Genomic DNA, 22,279 nt, shown 5'->3' with positions numbered 1-22,279 from the left:
GCTGATTTTGTAATAACACACAAACAATCTATCATCCCCAGGTTTACTGACTCTGATTTTAATTCTCATTTCTGTCCTTTCCCTTTCTATAATTACACCTCTAAAACATGTCTGTGTTCCTCCAAATCTAGCCTCTTGATTGTACATAAATGTAATTGCTCTAATATTACCAACAGCGGTTTCAGCTGCCAGGACCTTAAGTTCTGGATTTCTACCCTTTCACTTCCACATCCTAAACTGTTCCTCCATCTTCTGCCATTTTTGCACATTCTTTATAATTTCTCCTTATGCTAATCAGTGCCGAATTTTGCGTGATAATGTTCCAATAAAAAGCCTTGGAGTATTATATGACATTAAAAAGCCTGTTTGAATGCACATCAACCCTATGGTGGTAATAACAATGAGCTGCAGATGCTGGTTTATACCAAAGATAAACATAAAATGATGGGAGTAGCTCAGCGGGTCAGGCAGTATCCATTGAAAACATGGACAGGCAATCTTTTGGATCAGAACCCTTGGTTGTGTTTTGTTGTTAATCATACTTAAAAACTTGTAGACAGTTTTAAATTGGAACTTACCTGGACTGTATGGGAGATGGCAAGACCTGCATAGGCTGGTGGAATCCTTCCATGCATGAAAATCATCATTGCTGAAACTATGGTGATGAGTATAATACTAATGAGGTCAAGGCGTACAGCCAGCCATCGCATGCCACAGCTGAATAGGAAATGTGGGCCTTGATTACAATCCAGTAGTTCTTGATACCTGAGGAAAATGACAGCTGCAGAGTTAAGAGCCAGTACGTCTGATTCTTCAAAACTGTGTATGTTGACCAAAAGTATCTAGGCTCATCAATAGCTTCAAGGCTTACATGAGGTATTCCACCACCAGATGTCAGGAGTGGTGTTTGTATTCCTTCATTTAGTGACTATGCTCATGCATCTCCCAACAGAAAAGCAGACATTACAAATTAACCAACAAATGAGTCTAAGATAATACAAGTACCTTCAATATATTTGTTCAGTTCAAGCTTTGGAAATAGGTACACAAACTGTATTCACCTTAGAGTATTAATTCTAAACCTAATTTTAATTTATTTGAAAATATGACAATGTGATTTTGCATTCTCCGGGTGTTTCACAAATCAAAAGTTTTAATTTATGTTTAGGAAGGAACTGCCTCTGCTGGTTTACGTCGAAGATAGGCACAAAATGCCAGAGGAACTTAGTGGATCAGGCAACATCTCCAGAGAAAAAGAATAGGTGATGTTTCGGGTCAAGATCCTTCTTCAGACACTGAAGTCTTGAGATGATTAAGTCTGAAGAAAGGTCTCAACCCGAAACGTCACCTATACTTTTAATTAATGTTATTGGATTTTCATAATTAACTAACAAGTTTACTCATCCTAACTCCTTCAAGCTACTAATAGTTTGGGATTTTACATCTTCACTTCAGCAGAACAGTTGAGGATAAAATTAAGCCATTTCTCTTATCAAGATCTTGGGGGTCACAGGTGAAAGGTAAACTGCTGACAGCACTTTATACGTATATTCCACCACAAAACACATCCTATTTCTCATGCCCTCTAACCATATCCCAATTTCCACATTGTTCTATTAATGTGCCAGAATGCAGCACATTATGATCTAGCCCATTGTGCTAGTGGAATCAAGGGATATGGGGAGAAGGTGGGCACAGGTTACTTATTGTGGATGATCAGCCATAATCACAATGAATGGTGGTGCTGGCTCAAATGGCCAAATGGCCTTCTCCTGCACCTATTTTCTATGTTTCTATGAGAAACAACTTATTCCCTTCCAAAAGTAGACAAGGTGCTGGAGTAATTTAGCGGGTCAGGCAGCATCTAAGGAAAGCATAGATAGATAAAGTTTTGGGTCAGGACTGATTGTGGTGGGGGGGGTTGGGGGCGGGGGGTGGGGGCAGAGGAGGTGAAGAAAGCTGGAGAGAGGAGGGCAGGCCAAAGTCTGGCAGGTAATAGGCTGAAACAGGCAAAGGTGGTTTTGATAGGCAGATGGTTGGACAAAGGTCAGAGATGAAAAGACAGAAGGTGTGGTACGAAAGGATTGAAGAGTTGCAAATTGTGAAGCTAGAAGAAGGAATGGAAGGGAAGAGGGAGGGGAGAAATAGGTGTGAGTCCAGGAGGACAAGGGGAGGGGGTTTGGGGAAAGAAGGGAGAGACAGAGGTTTTGTATTTACCAAAAATTGTAGAATTCATTGTTCATACCATTAGGTTGTAAGCTAACCAAGCAGAACATGAGGTGGTGTTCCTCACGCATGGCCTCACTCTGACAATGGAGGAGGCCCAGACAGAAAGGTCAGTATGGGAATGCCAAGGCAAGTTAAAATGGTTAGCAGCCGGGAGATTCAGTAGGCCTTGGTAGACTGAGCACAGGTGTTTGGCGAAACACTTATTCCCCGACTATATACAAGTAAAATCATGCTTGAATTTGTGCACCTGTATATATACCCTTAAGCACGTACACATGTGTATAGACTTATGAGTCGTTCCCCAATATCTTACCGTTCAGAAAATGCAGGTTTAATTGCAAGCTCATGCTATTAGCTGAACTTAACTGTCAAAGAAGATTGGATGTTAAAAAGGGGTAGGATTTATATAGGTGAGGGAAGGAAACAGAAACATTCATTGAAAGGTTCTTTGTCCGCCTGGTGGTTTGACTGATTGAGAAGCTTTGCGTGCAGCTGGGTGAGGAGATCTAACAGTAGACCCAGCAGCACATACCTGACCCAAAATATTGTCTGTCCATTCCCGCCCAACATGCTATCTGACCTGCTGAGTTCCTCTAGTGCTTTGTATTCAGCACAAACTGAAAGGTACCAATCTAAGATCTGCGGAAAGATGGGAGACTACTCTGGTTCTTTGTGATCCACAAGTACATAGCATATCCTCAATGGTTTCCTTGACTCTCTTTGGCTGAAGATAGTAAATGGAGCAGCCCACTATTAAATCTTAAAAAATAAATTTAATAATTTATTATTTAAATTTTCCATTCAGCCCCTGAGAGTGGATTGGCTGCCTTTCCATTGTTCTGCACTCCTTAACTGTGAAATGGTGATTGGGAGTGAGGGTAACTGGAGATAAGTTTGAGATTTTAAAAATGTTATTGTCACTCACTAGATTTCATTTTATACATGTGTTAAGTTTCAATCCAGAACATAACCTTAGAGTCCTGAGTTTGAAACGAAAAACATAATTCCCATTCCTAATTAAAAGTAAAATAACCCTACAATCGCAAGAAATTTGAAATAAGTCCACAGAATGGTTGAAATACTCAGAAGTTCAGGGAACATCTGTGGGGAGAAAATCAGAGTAATCACTTTCAGTCAATGGTCAACAGTTCTGATGAAAAATCATCAACCTAAAATAGTCATCAAGCCATAAAATAATACAGCACAGAAACAGGCCCTTTAGCCTAACTTGTCCGGGCCAACCAAGATGCCCCATCTACTCTAGTCAATAGACAATAGACAATAGGTGCAGGAGTAGGCCATTCAGCCCTTCGAGCCAGCACCGCCATTCAATGCGATCATGGCTGATCACTCTCAATCAGTACCCCATTCCTGCCTTCTCCCCATACCCCCTCACTCCGCTATCCTCAAGAGCTCTATCCAGCTCTCTCTTGAAAGCATCCAACGAACTGGCCTCCACTGCCTTCTGAGGCAGAGAATTCCACACCTTCACCACTCTCTGACTGAAAAAGTTCTTCCTCATCTCCATTCTAAATGGCCTACCCCTTATTCTTAAACTGTGGCCCCTTGTTCTGGAATCCCCCAATATTGGGAACATGTTTCCTGCCTCTAATGTGTCCAATCCCCTAATTATCTTATATGTTTCAATAAGATCCCCCCAAGACAGTACGTGTTTGACCCATATCCCTCTAAACATTTCCTATCCATGTACCTGTCCAAATGTCTTTTTTAAATGTGGTTTATAGTACACATATATAGTACACAAGTCAACTACCTCCCCTGCCAGCTCAAATGTGAGAAAAGGTGCCCCCCCCCCTCTCAGGTCCCTATTAAATCTTTCTCCTCTCACCTTACACCTACTATATGTCCATTGGTTCTTCATTCCCCTACTCTGGGTAAACCCTCCCATCCCCCCTGCCCTCTCCTTCCCTCCCTCCCCTCCTACCCTCCCTCCTTCCCTCCCCCTCCAGCCTCCCCCCTTCTTTCCCCCTCTCCCACTCCCTCCCACTCCCTCCCTCTCCCCTCTCCCCCTCCCTCCCCCCTCCCTCCCCCTCCCTCCCCATCTCCCCTCTCCCCCCCTCTCCCTCCCCCTCCCCTCCCTCCTTCCCCCTCCCTCCCCCTCCCCTCTACCTAATGGAGGTTGCGTAGCAACCCGCCTCCCGACCCAGGCAGCCGCCATTGGTGGAGCGGGGGTGGGGGTGGGGGGGAAAGAGTCCGGTCCCGTCCTGGTGCGGAGATTTTCACTGTGGTGGGTAGACAGTGACAGCGGTGGCTCTCCCACTGTAGTTGCGCCGATGCCGCTGGACTCTGGGCGGCGTGGGGAAGGCGCCGAGCCAACCGGGGAAAGGAGGGGGGACGGGGGAGCCGAGGGCAGGCCCAGTGCCAGGCCCAGGCCTCGGCCTCCACCAACGCCCAGCCTCACCGCCGCTGCTGCTACTGCCGTCTTTCCCCTTGGCCCACCTCAGGCTCGCGGTTACCCGGTCACGTCCAGGCCCAGGCCCATGCTCCGGCTGCTTTCCCCGGCACCAGGCCTGGCTCTCCCGCCACTACGGAGCCGGCAAACCCGCCCCCAAGAGACAGGCGGCCGAGCCCTGCTCATACCCGAGATCAACGGGCCCCAACTGCGCAGGCGCAGATGCGTTTGTTCTGCGCATGTGCAGATGCGGCGGCCATCTTATGTAAGTACCAGATAAATGGGGCCCCAACTGCGCATGTGTGGTTTTTCAAACTTTAAAATGTGAATAATTTTAAAAATATAACACCAATTTGAATAAAACTTCATCCATAGCACCACAGGACAATGGTGAGTAAGGTGGGCCTAAAATTGTCACGCTATCATGTACCGTTTTGGCTGTAGGTCAGGACAAACAAACAAACAAGAGTTTTAGTATATAGATTCCTTTCTATAGTTATTTATGAGCTTCACATATGCTCACCAGCAGATATCCACTTTATATGTTATATATATATATATATTAATTGCGCTTTACTCTATAAGTTAATATATTTCAGTATTTTATTTGGATGGGATTGCATTTACTACTCACTTTTGTAGGAAATCACTTTCCTTGTCATAAGCATGAATAGTTGACAAACCCTGGATGCTGGAGGTAATGTGAGATGTTAACGGTGACTGGCTGATACTGTCCATTCTCTTAAGTTCACGAACTAAAACCCTGCCAATGGATACAAAATCCTAGATCATTATTTACGAAAATCAAAACGCTGTGCATGCTTGAAAACTGAAATAAAAATAGAATGTGCTGGAAATATCAGCAGCAAGGTAGCATTCTATGAAGAGAAAAATTAAATTAACATTGGGAATATTAACTATATCACCCTTTCCATACATCATTATTCATCGTTCACTTCCGTTCTACTCTCCATTTTATTTTCTTTCGTTCCTCTTTTCTCAAAGGTGAAATATTTGAAATACAGTCTCAAGCTTGTTGGTACTTATAAACCCCCCCCCCATGTGCATTCTCCATCTGTGAGTAGAGACATATTGCACACAAATCCAATTATTCAATGGTCCTAAGCTAATCCCTTTCAACAGAATGGAAACCCTCAATTTTTTTCCTGCTCCCTAGCTCAGTAAAATTTAAACACCTGTACAAGTTGGGCTGAGATTAATTACATTATTCCTTAACGTTTTTCAAACCAGGGATCATCTTAATCTTAAATAGTCTGAAGAAGGGTCTCGACCCGAAATGTCATCCATTCCTTCTCTCCAGAAATGCTGCCAGTCCTGCTGAGTTACTCCAGCATTATGTGTCTATTATCTTAATTTATTTATGTTGGATCCAAATAACATGTTCTGCTATTAAAATCAAAAATAATAATAAATTGTAAAGATACTTTGTACTATATATTTATTTGTAATTGTTAAACTCTTGATGACAGCATTAGACTATCATTGATTGTTTTTATTCATACATCAGTTGAACTATACGTCTTTTTCATTAAAAGAGCATGGAATTAAATTTCCATTTAACACAATGGCAAGATTGTCAAAACTCATAATTGTAAAGGAGAAAATCTGGAAGAAAGGTCTGGAGTATGCACTTGTGTGGCAGCTGCTAGCAGTGATACACTGCTCTGCCACAGGGTATGCTGTCCAGCTTTCCCCTGTATCATTTATACAAATTCATCAGCTCTTCATTCAAGAAGCATGAAAAAAAAACCGGAATTTGTTGAAAATATTTTTCATTACACACTAAACCATGATTTTAGCTAAACAGTCTCTCAAACGTACTCTCGGTTTCACTTGAGCAGCATGGAGGAGAAGCAGCACAGGAGTTTTGAACATCCCAGAGTGACTGCTCCTCGTGGTGTATAAAAGGAGACAGGCACCTGTGCAGTGGGCCATTGGGAGCAGCTGTGTGTTGAGGTCTAAGTGCTAAGATTTTGGTTTGTGAGGCTAAGTACTTTGTTAAGGGTAGGCACTGAGGCTTTGGCTTGTGAGGCTTTGAAGAGGAGGCTGAGTAGAGTGATGGAGAAGTAAGATACAGGTTGTTTTTATTTCTGTGTGGATCCTCCTTGGTCTGAGTGCAGTAGAGATGGCAGTTAGGGCACTTGAATGCTCCTCCTGCAGGATGTGGGGAGTCAGCGTGACTTCCAGTGTCCCTGACAACGACACCTGTGGGAAGTGTGTCCAGCTGCAGCTCCTGATTGACTGTGTGAGGGAACTGGATCTGCAGCTGGATGACCTTAGGATCATCTGGGAGAATGATAACATTAAGGATATGAGCTAGAATGAGATGGTTAAACTGAAGTTACAGGCTGACAGTAGGTAGATGAATGTGAGGAAAGAGAGTGTGGGAATTCCTGGTGGCCATTCCTCTCCAAAACAAGTATACAGTTTAGTTGATTGTTGGTGTGGATGACTGTTCAGAGGAGAGTAGCAGTGAGGTCTGTGCCACCTGGTTTGGCTCTGAGGCACAGTGGGGTCACGCAGAGCAATAGTGATGGGTGACTCATTCATTAGGATGACAAGCAGAAAGTTCTGTGGAAAAAAAACAAGACTCCAGGATGGAGTGTTCCCCCCTGAAGCCAGGATGTCTCGGAGCAACTGCAGAACGTTCTTGAGGGGCAGGGCGAGCAGCCAGAAGACATGTACAATGGCATAAATGACATGGGAAGGAAAATAAAGTAGGTCCTGCAGAGTGAATGTAGGGAGATTGGCTAAAGGTAAAAAAGAATGACCTCAAGTGTAGTGATCTCTAAATCCCTACCATGTGCTAGTGAGGGTAGGAACAGGTAGGATAGGTGAATGTGCGGCTGAAGAACGGGTGTAGGTGGCAGGAGATTTGTATTTCTGGACCATTGCAATCTCTTCTGGGGCAGATGACCTGTACAAGAGGGATGGTTTGCACCTGAACTGGAGGGGGACCAATATCCCGGCAGGCAAGTTTGCTAGTACTACTTGGGAGTGCTTAAACTAGATTGACAGACTGATGAGATTCAATGCAGTAGAGAGACAAGTCAGAGGCTAGAAGTCAATACATAGGTAATGACAGCAAGTTTAGTGGACAGGATAAGCTGGAGCACAGCAGAAGCAAGTGAAAATGGCAGGATAAAGTTGTATATATTTCAATGATGGAGGCCTGATGGGCAAGGCTGATGAACCCAGGGCATGAATGGGTGGGTACGTGTGACTGGAACATTCTAGCCATTATTGGAAACCTGGCAAAGGGAGGGCCAGGGCTGACAGCTTAATGTCCCAGGACACAGTGCTACAGGCATGATAGAGGTGGGTGCATCAGAGGAGGTAGTGTTGCTTTATTGATTAAGGAGAACATCACTGACCTAGTCTGAGATGACATTACTGAAGGATTGTCCTGTGAGGCTCTATAGGTGGAAATGAGAAATAAAAAGCGAACGATCACCATGTTGGGATTGTACTGTAGGTTCCCTAATAGCCAACCAGAATTGGAGGAACAAATATGCCGAGAGATGGTAAATAGCTGTAAGACCAATAGTGTTGTAATGCAGGAGTTTTTGACTCTCCCAATATAGACTGAAATTGTCATGATGCCAAGGACTTGGATGGGGAGGAATTTTTGTGTGTTCAGGAAAGTTTCCTTGGGCAATATGGAAGGGGTCCAACAAGGGAGAGAGCAAAACATGGCCTACTTTTAGTGAATTGGGCAGGGCAAGTGACTGAAGTGTCAGTGGGTGAGACTTTTGGAACCAGTGACCATAGTTCTATTAGCTTTAAAATAGTTTGTTAATTCTGCAATAGTAAATCATAATTTCATTTGACAGACAAGAAACAAAAACCAGCTGCAGAACAAATTAAACAGAACAACCTTTGCTCTCCATTAATAATTTAATTTCAGAGGAAAATAAGCTGAAACAACATTACCTTGAAATCTTGTTAACAATCACGAAGATAATGCAGAGAGGTAATACTGAAATCAGAAACCATGGGAAGATTGCGCTGACGACACCGAGACAGAACAATATAAGAATAATATTTTGGATTAACATTTCAGACTGAGTGGTCAGCCGCACATCCACTGAAAACAGAAGATGTTGGGTAATTAGTAATGAGAATTTTCCCTTATGAAATAAATCACAACGTTCATTGTCAACAAATGTACATTAATTACACAGAAGATAGAGAGAGGAATTGAGGAACACAGACTGAGACTCTAGCTGCATTAATTAATAAATGATGTGACATAACATGCACGTGTTTCGAATAATAAAGTAGAAAGGACTACATGCAAAGAAAACTAATCTAGAATTGTTTTTATACAAAGGAAATACAAAGTATCTCCATCGAAGCAGTGTGCAGGAATCTGACACGCTCCAGTCTAACCCCAAAATAAAAAGTCAAATAATGTTTGCCTTTGATTCCCACAGAAATCCCCCAAATCCTGCAAGTCCAGGTTGTTTATCCAAGTGTTCTCTCCCATGTTGGCATATTCTATCACTATCATTTGTTCTCCTGCAAAGGAAAGGTCTTTGGTCACTTGTTGAAGATAGATAAGTTGGAAAGAAAACTCACATTAGCATTCCTAGTACCTGCAGGTTTCAACATCCATGGTGAGAAAATTATTTTTATGATTATAACACAAACAAAATGGGTGATAGTATGCAATCAGGCAATAGTGAATGATTTATCTAAATTCAGTAAATTCAGCTACATTTCTTTAAAGAGATGCAGCATGGAAACTGGTCCTGCAGCCCACTGAGTCCACACAGACTACCAATCACCTGTTCACACTAGTTGTATGTTATTCCACTTTCACATCAACTTCCTACACAATGGGGAAAATTTACAGAGGACAATTAAATTACAAACCCGTCGGAGGAATCCAGAGCACACAGAGGAAATTCATGCAGTTTGCAAAGGGAAAACACTGTTATTCTGCTTAAAGACTTTTATTTTCATTGGACCATATGGAATTGCTACTTGTCCACCCTCTGATGTTTAGCATGTCTTTGTTTTATACATATAATTCAGTACTAGAGCTCAGATGTTTGTGCAACTAAGCCTCTGCTCTGCTGCTGGCCTTAACAACAAACCTCGTTTTAAAAGTTAAATCACGTTAAGTTATTTAAGTTATTTAATTTTTCTTCATTTCACTTTGTTTTTAATTAATTACCAACAGCTTAACCTATTTTAAATGTTTTAATGTATTTAAATCTATATGTACTATTTTCAAATTCTCTGTGGTATCACAAAATGCTGGAGTAACTCAGCAGGTCAGGCAGCATCTAGGAGAGAGGGAATGGGTGACGTTTCGGGTCGAGAACCTAGACTGAAGAAGGGTCTTGACCCGAAACGTCACCCATTCCCTCTCTGCTGCCTGACCTGCTGAGTTACTCCAGCATTTTGTGATACCTTCGATTTGTACCAGCATCTGCAGTTATTTTCCTGCACTATTTTCAAATTCTCTGGTGGGTTTGATCTGCCCTATTTAGCACAACAGTATTTTTAGAAGATCAACAGTCATAGAAAAAAAAACATTTGGCAATTCTGCTGCTGTGGAGAGAAATGAATATTAGCAGATTAATGTAAGGGAACACTTGAAATAAGCAAGTTTGCAGCAGTTTGTCTGCATCAGTGATTTCCACTAATGAAAGCAGCAATTCTGCTTTTAAAACAATTACCTCTTTTAATGCACTCTGTACTGGACATGTGAAAATATTCCTGCAATCACAGACTCCAAGTTTTACAAGACTCTATTTTGTTGGATTGTTTTTATTTATTTAGATATTATTTACAAAGATTTACAAACATTGCAATGTAATTTTACATTTTGATATGCACCCAAATGCATTTTAACATGTCCAGTGCAAAAGTGGCCGTATAATTGCTCCCAGAGACCTATTTGAATTTACAATGTGTTAAGTTATTTTCACTGCACTTTCTTCTCCCCTCTATTTGAGATGGCCAGCCTTTCTTTGCTCTCAGCTTAGCAAATGTCAAATGCAATCATATGTTGGAATGCAGATGGAATGTACATTCTAGCTGTGTTGAGCATGATATTGAAATTACAATGCAGTAATGAGTTCAATACAAAAGGGCGCCTATTTAAAGTATTTCAAAACCAAGGCATTACCTTCATCCATATCCTTGGCAAACCTATTCAGAATGCGACCCAAAGGAGTTGTGTCAAAGAATTTCATTGGGCTCTTGAGAATTTTTTTAAATAAAGCATCATGCAGCTTGGAGGAAGCCCGTAAGGTACACTGTTCAAAACAGAAAATAGAAAATCACGAAAGATTTAAATAAAAACATGCTGCCTGATATTTTCCATTTTCATTGATGGAGACATGCAGACAATCCCTATCACTGTAAGTTATTTAACTTAACAAAAATACTTGTGTATTAGATTGAATGTTGTTAGCCCAATGTTTATTAGCTCTGGTCAAGTTTATTCTTCGGTTGTAATTTACCATAAGTATTTAGGGTGGGATTTTTACCTCCATATATGGTCTATTATTGATCCAAATAAATTCCAGACATATTTAAATTAAGCACATCCCTTCAAATGTTTAAAAGGCAAGATATTATCCACAACTGTGTTTGATCTAGGAAGCAGGATTAAGAGAAGTGCTTGAAATACCCAGCCCTTAGGTTTGTTACTGTCTGTCATCAGTGCTATTGATTCAAATTATCAGCACAATAGCAGAAAGATCAGAAAGGGGAGGAAACCGCACAAAAATCAAATGCAGATATGAATCATTAGTGCTAATTTGGTATCAGAAAACTCTTTGTATTCCCTGGATGGCACTAGGTACATTATCTCACTTTCTACTGGAAGCAATTCAGTATTTACAAACCCCTCTCGGAGCAGATTAGTCTGTGCCATTCATGCTAACTCATTAAATATGCAATCCTCCAGGAGCCGAAGAATCAAGAGGAACGTCTTGAAGTCATCTTGGCAATGGGGGTCAATACCATAACACCCTCACCATTATTCCCCTCACCATTATTCATCACCTCCAGAGGTTAATCCATGCTTTGCATATTTACATAGAACATAAAACAGGAACGTGCCCTTCAGCCCACAATGTTTCTGCTGAACCTGATTGCAAATGCTACTGATCTCATCTGCCTGTACATGATCCATATCCCTCTATTCCTTGCACTTCCATGTGCCCATCTAGAAGCCTATTAAACACCACTATTCTATCTGCCACCACCACCACCCCTGGCTATGCGTTCCAGGCCCCCACCACTCTGTTTAAAAATGCTTGCCCCCATACAATTCCATTAAACTTTCCCCCTCTCACCTAATAGCTATGTCCTCTATTGGACATTTCCACCCAATCTTGCCTCTCACAATTTTATATACTTCTATCAAGTCTCCACTCAACCTCTGACGTTCCAGAGAAAACAGTTTAAGCTTATCCAACTTCCTTCTAGCTGAAACCCTCTAATACAGGCAGCATTGTGGTAAATTCATCTGCACCCTCACCAAACCTTTCACATCCTGCAATGGGATGACCAGAACTGCAAGCAATACTCCAAATGCGAACGAACTAAAGTCTTATAAAGCTGCATCATGCCCTCTTGACTTTTATACCCAATGCTCCTAGCCACGAAAGCAAGCATACCATTTGTCTTCTTTACCACCTATCTAATTGTGCTGACACATCCAGTGAGCTATGAACTTGGACTCCAAGATCATTCTGCACATGATTGCTGTTATGGGTCTTGCCATTAACGGTATACTCTCCCCTTACTTTCAGCCTCCCAAAGTGCACAATGTCAACCTTGCTCGGGTGCAACTATATCTGTTATTTTTTTGCCCATTCCTGCAGCTGATCTATATTGTGCTGCGTCTTCAGACAGCCTTTCTCACTGTTTGGAACTCCTTCAATTTTGGTGTCATCAGCAAACTTACTCACCAACCAATTTACATCACAAACAGCAAGGATCCCAGCACAGATCCCTGTGGAATCCACTGGTCACAGACCTCCAACCAGAATATCTTCCTTCCTCCACAACCCTCTGGTCAAGTTTCTCTGGTTATAATTTACCATACGTATATAGGGTGGGAGCTTTACCTCCCTATATGGTCTGCCATTCATCCCAATGACTTCTAGAATCAGCATATTTTAATTAAGCACATCCCTTTGAATGATTAAAAGGCTGACCTTACTAACAGGCAAGGTAAAAGCAGTCAGGCACATTTTATGGGGATTTTCACCTTAACAGGGTTATCATTCATAATCCTATGTTGGATTGCTTCATGAATTTACCATTAATGATTAAGTGGTGCCATGGACAGTTTTAGTTTTATTGGATACTTCAATGTAAATTTACAGGTAAGTACATTGAGAAGGTCCTGTAGATAATGATGCATTGTTACGGGGTGATTTAATAAAATTGGCTGCTCTGCATTGGGCCTAGGGTATTGAAACAATCAGAGCAATATTAAAAATGAGGAAATAATGCATTCACCGCTACTACTGTGAGATTACCGCTTTGTGCTTATTGCCAGGGAAGCCTCAAAACCTCCCCTTTATTGCCTAGACACAACTAAGAAAATAGACAACCTAGGAACAAGACATATCTGCAGTGATACTTAGCAATTAAATTAACATAAGCATGTTTATAATGCTTCAACAAATATCCCGCAAAAATCGAGAGATGAATTTAGTTTCCAAGGTGATTGGAATAGTGATCAATTCAACAGCTCCTTTATTCTGCTTTGAAGAAAATATAAATTGAAATACTTATGCAGGAGTTCGATCAGTTATGATTAAAGTAAGTGGTTAAGTTTTATAAATAAAACAAATCAGCACCTTCACAAATATGTATCCACGTAGTGCCTTGAAGAGCAGTACAGACAACATGGATGCAGCGTAAACCCAAGTGTAAAGGTTCCGATTCGGATGATCTCTCATATTATTGCTGATGTAGGTCACATTACCCTTGGTCACTGGCGTATTCTGAAAAGTAATGTTCAAACAATCTCTTAACTGCTCAAATTACAATAATTTGCAGAGGCAAATAACACTGTTGTGGCCAGTTTACTGAGATATGCACAGTTGTGTGTGATTTAAACTACTGCATTTACACAAAACGTTAAGATTTTCTTAACGTTTTGTGGTAATGCAGTAGTCTAAAACATAATATTTAAGCTCTAGTTGTGATATAGATTTGTAGCTCATGAAAGTTTATTTTTAACTTACATATTAGAAGGTTATGACACTGAATGCCTGGAAGTAGCTAAGTACGTTCATTTCAAAGTACTGTAATATGGAAACTTTTATGAGGATACAGAAGCTTGAAACCACACACCATCAGATTCAGGAATCATTTTTTTCCCCTCTGAACGATCGTTCCATAAGCCATGATGCAGTTCTATTCCCCTCTTCCTCATTGTGAGCATTGAACTTTGTCTATGGAACTACTGCAATATCATGCTGAGACCTATATTCTGCACTCTGCACATTTTCCTTTGCTCTATCCATTGTAATTGAGCTTGGGTTGATTGTATTTATATGTATCATGTTATCTGATTTGATTGGATAGCATGCAAAACAAAGCTTTTCACTGTACCTCAGTACATGTGACAATAGATCTAAACCTAAACCTATGCTAGATTTAAATAGGGTTACTGTGTCTACAATTTTTAATTATTTTAATGGAAACATCAATGTTCAATTTTTCACACACCATGCACTACAAAATAACTTACCCCACTGCCCTGATTAATCCAATAGCTGAGCCACCAATTACTGAAAGCTATGCTGCCAGCAGTCAGTAGGAACAGAAGAATGTTCAGAAGGAAGATGAATGTACCTCCTGCAGCTTTGATGTAAATTCCATACGTTGACCAAGACACAGAGCCAGCACTTTTTTCCTCTGCTTGCATAAGTGGGTCTGGTAGCAAAAGAAAACAAGGTATCAGCATGATATCTCTGATTAGCGAAACCTTACTCTCAAGTAACTCTGTGTGAATGCATTTCATTGTGATGTAAGCTGCAATTAACTTTGAGTAATCGACATTTGGCTAGGTAGGCATTCAAGATAAATTATTTATTTTAATGACTAGAAGACTTTCAGAAATACATTGCAGTAATATACTTCAGTGATCAACATATACTAAATCGTTAAAATTTAAAATCCCAATTATCAAATTAAACAAAACTACAACAGTGAGCTTTTCATTAAAGATTTTCAGATGAAACACATTGGTTACTGCTAGAAAAATTGATGCAGACCAAATGATCAACAATTTAACGAATTAATAAGAATTCAACAGAAGTTGGAGATTTTGAAAACAGAAATTGGTGTTGCACATTTTCTTCATAAAAGGAGATGGACTTGAAAGTAATCACTGAAAGAGAAGTGAGGGGAGTATAGGTAACTGTGGACTTCAATAATAAATTCATAAGAATTAATAGCTTACAGAAGGAGAAGAGTCACAGCAAAGAAATGAGCCCTTCCGCCTACCATGTCTTTGCTGACCATCAAATCCCCATTCATCCTTTACTACCTTAGACAACTGAGGAAATTCAGAGTGTCTCTGAGGATCCTTCATTGCTTCTACTCTGGGGCTGTAGAGAGCATCCTGTCCGGCAACATTACAGTCTGGTTTGGGAACAGCTCTGCCCAGGACAGGATAGCCCTGCAGAGAGTAGTGTGTTCGGCAGAACGCACCATGGGAACTACACTCGTCCCCCTGCAGGACCTATACATCAGGAGGTGCAGATCCAGAGCAAGCAAGATCATGAGGGACCCCTGCCACCCCAGTAACGGACTGTTCCAGATGCTACGATCAGGCAAACGCCTCCGCTGTCACGCTGTGAAAACGGAGAGGATGAGACGGAGCTTCTTCCCACAGGCCATCAGGACTGTCAACTTTTATAACCCCAGAGACTAAATTTTTGTCGACACTAATAGTAACTTATTAACTTTATTTATATGCTGTAACTGTAATTCTTTTTGTGCACAACCCGCAGGCATTGCCACTTTCATTTCACTGCATATCGTGTATGTGTATGTGACAAATAAATTTGACTTGACTTGACTTGACATTAATCTAATTTCCTTCTCCCGAGATCTTTCATCTCCACCTCCACCCAGCCCTGCCGCAGTACACCCCGATCCCACACTCAACTATATACTGGGATATCTTAGAGTGGCTAATTAAACTCCTAAGAACACAGTGATGTTTAGTTAAAATGTACAACTTCAATGCTGGATGCATTGATCCCCAGGTACCTTCCCCTGCAACTGCAGAAGATGCAATGCCTGTCCCTCTACCTCCTTCCTCAACTCTGTCCAGGGACCCCAACAGTCCTTTCAAAGGTTCACTTGCACCTCCTCCAACCTCATCTACTGTGTCCATTGTTCAAGATGTGGACTTTTATATATTCGCGAGACCAAATGTAGACTGGGCAATCATTTCGCTGAACACCTTCACTCTGTCCGCATGAACCTACCTGATCTCCCGGTTGCTAAACACTTTAATTCTTCTTCACATTCCCACACAGACCTTTCTGTCCTCGGTCTCCTCCATTGTCAGAGTGAGGCTAAACGCAAATTGGAGGAACAGCATCTCACATTTCGCTTGGGCAGCTTACAGCCCAGTAGTATGAATATTGATTTCTCTAACTTCAGGTAGCCCTGGTATTACCTCGCTCTCTATCCCTCCCCCACCCAAGTTGACTAGCTTCTCGTTTTTACCTTACAAACAGCTAACAATGGCCTGTTTCTGTCATCATCGTCACATTTTTGCATATCTTTCATTCATTGTTCTTTATCTCTCTACATCTCTACATCTCTCATCATCTACATCCCTCGTTTTCCTTATCCCTAACCAGTCTGAAGAAGGGTCTCAACCCGAACCGTCACCCAATCCTTCTCTCCAGAGATGCTGCCTGTCCACTGAGTACAACAGCTTTTTGTGTTTATCTTCGGATAAAACAATGGACATCCCTGAAATTAAGAAATCTTCCTCACCACAGTACAAGCCCCCCTGAGGATTTGGGTCCTCATCAGCATGAACAGGAACTCTGCAGCAATTACTTTTATCCTCATTCCCAATGCTCTGGTAGATTGTAATCTTGTCAGGAAGCTTTCCTGCCTGCGAGGCCTCCAGTCACAGAAGAAAGTTATGCGGCACAGTGGCGCAGCGGTAGATTTGCTGCCTTACAGCACTTGCAAAGCTGGAGACCCGAGTTCAATCCCGACTACGGGTGCTGTCTGTACGCAGTTTGTACATTCTCCCCATGACCGCGTGGGTTTTCTCAGAGATTTTCGGTTTTCTCCCACACACCAAAGACGTACAGGTATGTAGGTTAATTAGCTTGGTGGATGCGTAAATTGGCCATAGTGTTACGTGCGGAGATCACTGGTCTCGGTGGGCCGAAGGGCCTGTTTCCGCGCTGTATCTCTAAACTAAACTAACAAAACTTAAAGTAAGGAGCCTTCCAATTAATTCTGGAAAACCAATTCTTCCATTTTTCCCAATCTCGTAACAGCACCATTTCAACCTCCTGTTCCACATTCTGGGAAATAACTTGTGTCCATACTAAATTAAGGTTAATGCAATGGATAGTAAAGAGAACAACGGAAAAATAAATTGCAGTTTAATTTCTTTTGATGAAACCAATGGAGTTCATTGCTAAAAAGTTAAAATTATAGGGAATATCATTTAACTGGCAGGTAGACACAAAATGCTGGAGTAATTTAGCGGCATAGGCAACAACTCTGGAGAAAAGGGCAACGTTTTGGGAGACCCTTCTTCAGACTCAGACTGGTGTTAGGAGAAACGCCATATTTTATTTCAGTACCAACATTGCAAGAAATTGGGGAATAGGAACTAAGACATTTGCAGAAAGAATGCCAAACTCGAGAGATCAGCAAATTATATAAACTCTGAAATGGCCCCCATGCACTGAATCAATGCAGATGAAGCAGAGCAAGCCCCACTTAGTTGTGAATAACGTCCTGTGCTTGCAAATGCTAGATTTTTCAGTAGCAGCGTTTCTGAAATATTATTCAAAATACTTTGGTTCCCTTTAAATTGATTGTGCCTTTAACAAAAATAAATCGCTCTGCGATGAAACTGTAATTTTGACCTGTCATCCATCCTTATTACAAACTTGACACTTTAAATTGATCACTGGGGAGCAATTGCTGCCCTGTAAAGTGAGCAGCATTTTGCTGCAAAACACCCTTTTATTGTGTTAACATAAATGAGGAAAGATAACATTGGGAAATTTTTAACTGTTAGTCTACTTAAAGTTAATAGAGAATAAAATAATCTGGGAAAGGTAATAGGCTATATTTCATTATCACTGGTTTTGCACGACTGTCAAAGACATTCTATGTCACAATGAATTTGATCTGTTGCCACATGATTTATATTTTAATAGATTTTATATTAAATACTATACTAAAAGCTTTAAAGCTACAATGTTTTGTTTTGGTGTGTAACATAATATTTTCCAAATATTCATTAAATTTTGGTATCAAAGTTTTCCAGCCAAGAATCATCATCCTTAAATCCAGCTCATTTCAGAATTCCACCATATTAAATAAGGTTTTACTTTTAGTGTCAGCTACGAAGTCTATATTCAATCTCGTTTTTTTAAAATGATGGTAATGGATACCAAAACAGCAACATTTCCATTAACAATATGCATTAGCCTACCAAGGACAAGGTCTTCAAAACATGTACTTTGCATTGATTAATATTAAAATAGGTTATGTTCGCACAGCTTAAAATAAATCACCCTAGGTAGGCAGTAGACCTCCTTTATAAGGCTGTTTGAGGAAAACCAATCCAAATGTGATTTCTAAAGAAGAGACACCATTGAGTATCAATGAAGACATTATAATTAATGTTATATTTCAGGCAATGCAATATCAACGCCTATATATTTTTTATTTAGTGGAGATTTATATAATCTTTATCTAATGAGTGTTCTCTGAACAACTACTGCTACTTATTAGACAGCCTTGTAAAGGAGCCTGCAGTACTCAATACAGAGAAAGCAGACTTCAAAGTTTATAATAAAAGTCACATTACTGTTTCACTTGCCCTTCTGTGTTTCTTCTTCTGGATAAAAATCATGACTAATTAAATCATCTGATGTTTCACCATTCACCTCTTCATCAAATTCCTTCTCACTGTTGAAATCTTTTACAATTTCTACTCTGGGCTCCAGATCTCTTGGTTTTGTCCTAAACAAATAACTTAAATCTCCTTCGCTCCACTCAATGCTGTCCTCGTCATGCATTTGGACAATAACAGGCTTCCATCGAAATGCTGCAGACTTCTTAGCATTCACCATCACTTCTGCTTTCTCTTCAATGTCTACCTGCCTGTTGTCCATTATTTGTTCTTTCATGCTCCTTTCTTGTTCTGGTACTAGATTGACCACCATTTCTTTTCCCATTTCAGCATTGATCACATTTTCTGCAAGATTCATGCTTATTAATACAAGGAATTAGAATTAATACAAAACTCATTAAATCGGCATTAGTAAAGGCAATGTAATATGTAAGATCCAAAGGAGCTATATAAATAAATTTGCACTCATGACAGAGCTATCAAGGATATGACATTCTAACCCAGATCTGGAACATTTATCTTCAATTGTGGGTTCTTCAGATCGCGCCTGACACTTTATCTAGCCAATATCCATCCACAAACATTTCCAGCATTTGCCAGTAGACAACCTGATCTTTCTTTGCTCAAGAAAGATAAGAAACTGCAGAAGATGGAAAACTGGAAGAAAAATAAAAATACTGGAAAAACTCTGCAGATAAGGCAAAAAGAAACAATGCTGCAGTTGTGACAAATGGTCGCTGATTTAAAATATTGATTGTTTCTCTTTCCACAGATGTTGTCTGACTTGCTGAGTCTTTCTAACATTTTCTGTTTTTTTCCTTCCTTGGTCAGGTCTGTTTTGTTCAACTTTAATTGTCGTGCAAGGGTCCTGGCTCTGGTTAGTAAATTAAGCAAAATATGCGATTAAAAATGATGACCTTTTGCTTTTGAATTGTTCAGTACTGTACTGCACATTTGATATTGCATTCTAGTTTTGGTCATATGTGAACATTCCTGTCCTCATGAATGAGTGAATGATACCTCAGTTCAGCTCCAAAGGATTCTAATATATTTAGATGCATCTTCCTTTCAAGCATGGTTTTAAATGCTTGTATGGAAAGATATGGTTTGAAGTTTAAAATTTATTTTTGTATCCATAATAATTATCACCAAATGACAACTTGACTGTCCATTCTCCTTGTGACTCTGTGTATTATTATTGTGAATAATGTATCCAACTATTTTCATATAACACTCGGCAAAATACTTGAACGGATAAAGGGTTTTATGAAAAAGTTATTTGGGATGGAGCCAAATGGAAAAAAAAGTAGCATAAAGTTTTTCATTCTGACTCAAGTACAATGAAGGAGGAAGTTAACTGGACAAAAACAATAGTTTGCTATGTCCACTGGTCTCATCTATTATGCACATCATGTCCACGGAATAACAGCCTCCAATTTACAGAAGTGCATTATATGCGCACATCGTCCCTGACTGCAGTTGCTGATTGTGTCTCGTGTTTGTGTTAAAGGAAACTTGCAAATTAATAATCACATGGGACCCAGGTCTTTCAAAACCTTAGTACATATAAATGTTATATTATTTGGCAGAATTTCGAGTCATTGTGTTTGATTTTGATGATGGGAGTTGTCCTGAAAGATATTAGTTAAGTGTGGACCTACCCTAAATGGGGAGCTAGACCATTGCTGATCTGGGGAGACTTAATTTTCCTAGGAATGCCCAACAATTGTTTGCTTTAAATGAAATTAAGAAATTAATTTACAAAATCTACCGCTGAGACTTAAGAGTATCTTAAAGAGCAAGTTTATGAAGGGAAAGACGTCAGATCAGATTTCTTTGCATTTGCGTAACACATGTGAAACCTGCTGCCAGGGAAGTCCACTCACATTAAATGTTTAAATTGATTTGAGATGCACTTATTCGACAGAGAGGGAAAATATTCAAAGATAATTGTAAGGTGGCAATATAATTTAACAACCTTTATTCAGCCTTCTTGAATCAAACTATTTTTTTCAATTTGCTAAAAATTCTCAAGGTCGTTATCTATGAATCTGTTGTTACTTGCCTCCATCCTTGTCTGGGTCCGTGGGTTGATATGCTTTGCTGGAATCCATAGGACTCTGATCAGACATCACTGGTAAACTCTGCACAGACTCGCTCACTCTTGCATCACTCCCTTGCTGTTTGTTATATGACCTGCTTCCAAAAACCCTAACCTGGTACATGAAATCTCCCTCTGACACCACCTTGCGAATCACTACAGTTCCATATCCTCGACCTGATGAGAAAGAATTTACTAAAATATCTGCATGCAGAGAATACCTAATGTTGCGTTTCATTTGATTTATAGAAAAATCAGTGAATGTCTAAAAGGTCAAAAACGTGATTCATAAAGTACCCGATTGTCTCTTCAAATACTTAGAGAAGTGTTGAGTTGAAATTACATTAATTGTTCACTGTAGTGCCATATGGGTAACCTGTGAATAGTACTAAATGACTTCATAAATACAGAATTGGTTTGCAAAATACACTTTGCCACAATTTCCTTATTTGGGGAACAATTAAATAATTAGCCAGAATATTTAAAGCAATGATAGCCCATCTAAACCAGCACAGGCACATGGTCCATTGAAACCTTGTGGCTAATTTCAATATTTATTTCCTGATGGAAATTTGTCATTGATTGATAAAATACATCTCTTGATGCTCCTGAAGACATCATCAGTGATGTAACCTGGGGTCATTGGGTGTTTCGGGTCTTTCAACATCAGACACCCTCTCCCAGGCAACGCAGCCGTAGTTGATCAGACCACGACTTGTGTTCAGGTGACATTCACTCCTCCCCATGGACCTCCTCTCCTGATCCAGAGCCATCTCGAGGCTTTCTCCGCTGCCACTGTGGTGTTCTTGATGACTCTTCTCCTCTCCATTCCGATGATGTCCAGTGCACTCAAGGCTTTGTAGAGCGATTGCCCTACAAAACCTCTGCAGCCAACCTCGATGGGCATATACCTTGCCTTCCAGCCCTGCTTACGGCAGTCTATCACTGAAAGTCAGTACCCAGCTTGAATTTCTTTTTGTTTTGGGGTGCGAAGTTGATATCTGCTTATCCACTCAAAATTTTTAAAAAGTCCCTACTTTACCTTTATTCTCATGTTAGCAGAGTTCTAACATCATAGTAAAGACAATATTATTTTAGTCAAAGTCAAACAAATTAAATCCTAAAATAGCTGCGTTTTAAACATTGAATTTTACCTTGAATTTATTCCCACTTTTCTCACACTATAAACTGTAGGAACGATAAGATTACCAGGTCAATCATTATTAGCCCACTTTATATCACCAGAAGTTTCCTTTCTCTTGACCACTCTTCCTGTCATCAAAACGTTATTTCCAACATGTCAGTGCAAACTATTTTATCCCACTTGGGCTCCTGGTTTTCCTGTGCTCAGTGAGTCCACTACTGTGCATTGGTCAGATTCCCAGTCCTC

General features: G+C 40.4%; 1 protein-coding gene across 1 annotated transcript in view; it reads right to left on the bottom strand.

Annotated features, from left to right (window-relative positions):
• Positions 1–22,279, bottom strand: part of LOC144600383 (ATP-binding cassette sub-family C member 5-like) — a 92,988-nt gene that overhangs the window by 8,601 nt on the left and 62,108 nt on the right. Inside the window, exons 17-23 of the mRNA XM_078411964.1 lie at positions 20,985–20,987; positions 14,400–14,584; positions 13,501–13,647; positions 10,806–10,935; positions 8,597–8,750; positions 5,277–5,405; positions 579–765 (exon numbers count right to left, since the gene is read on the bottom strand). Coding sequence (XP_078268090.1) covers positions 579–765; positions 5,277–5,405; positions 8,597–8,750; positions 10,806–10,935; positions 13,501–13,647; positions 14,400–14,584; positions 20,985–20,987 — 935 coding nt within the window. The remainder of the gene's footprint in view (positions 1–578; positions 766–5,276; positions 5,406–8,596; positions 8,751–10,805; positions 10,936–13,500; positions 13,648–14,399; positions 14,585–20,984; positions 20,988–22,279) is intronic.

This window comes from Rhinoraja longicauda, chromosome 15, assembly GCF_053455715.1.
Source record: "Rhinoraja longicauda isolate Sanriku21f chromosome 15, sRhiLon1.1, whole genome shotgun sequence".
NCBI lineage: Eukaryota > Metazoa > Chordata > Chondrichthyes > Rajiformes > Arhynchobatidae > Rhinoraja > Rhinoraja longicauda.
Note: the sequence above shows the minus strand (reverse complement) of the source record. Positions and strands in the feature narration are given on the sequence as shown.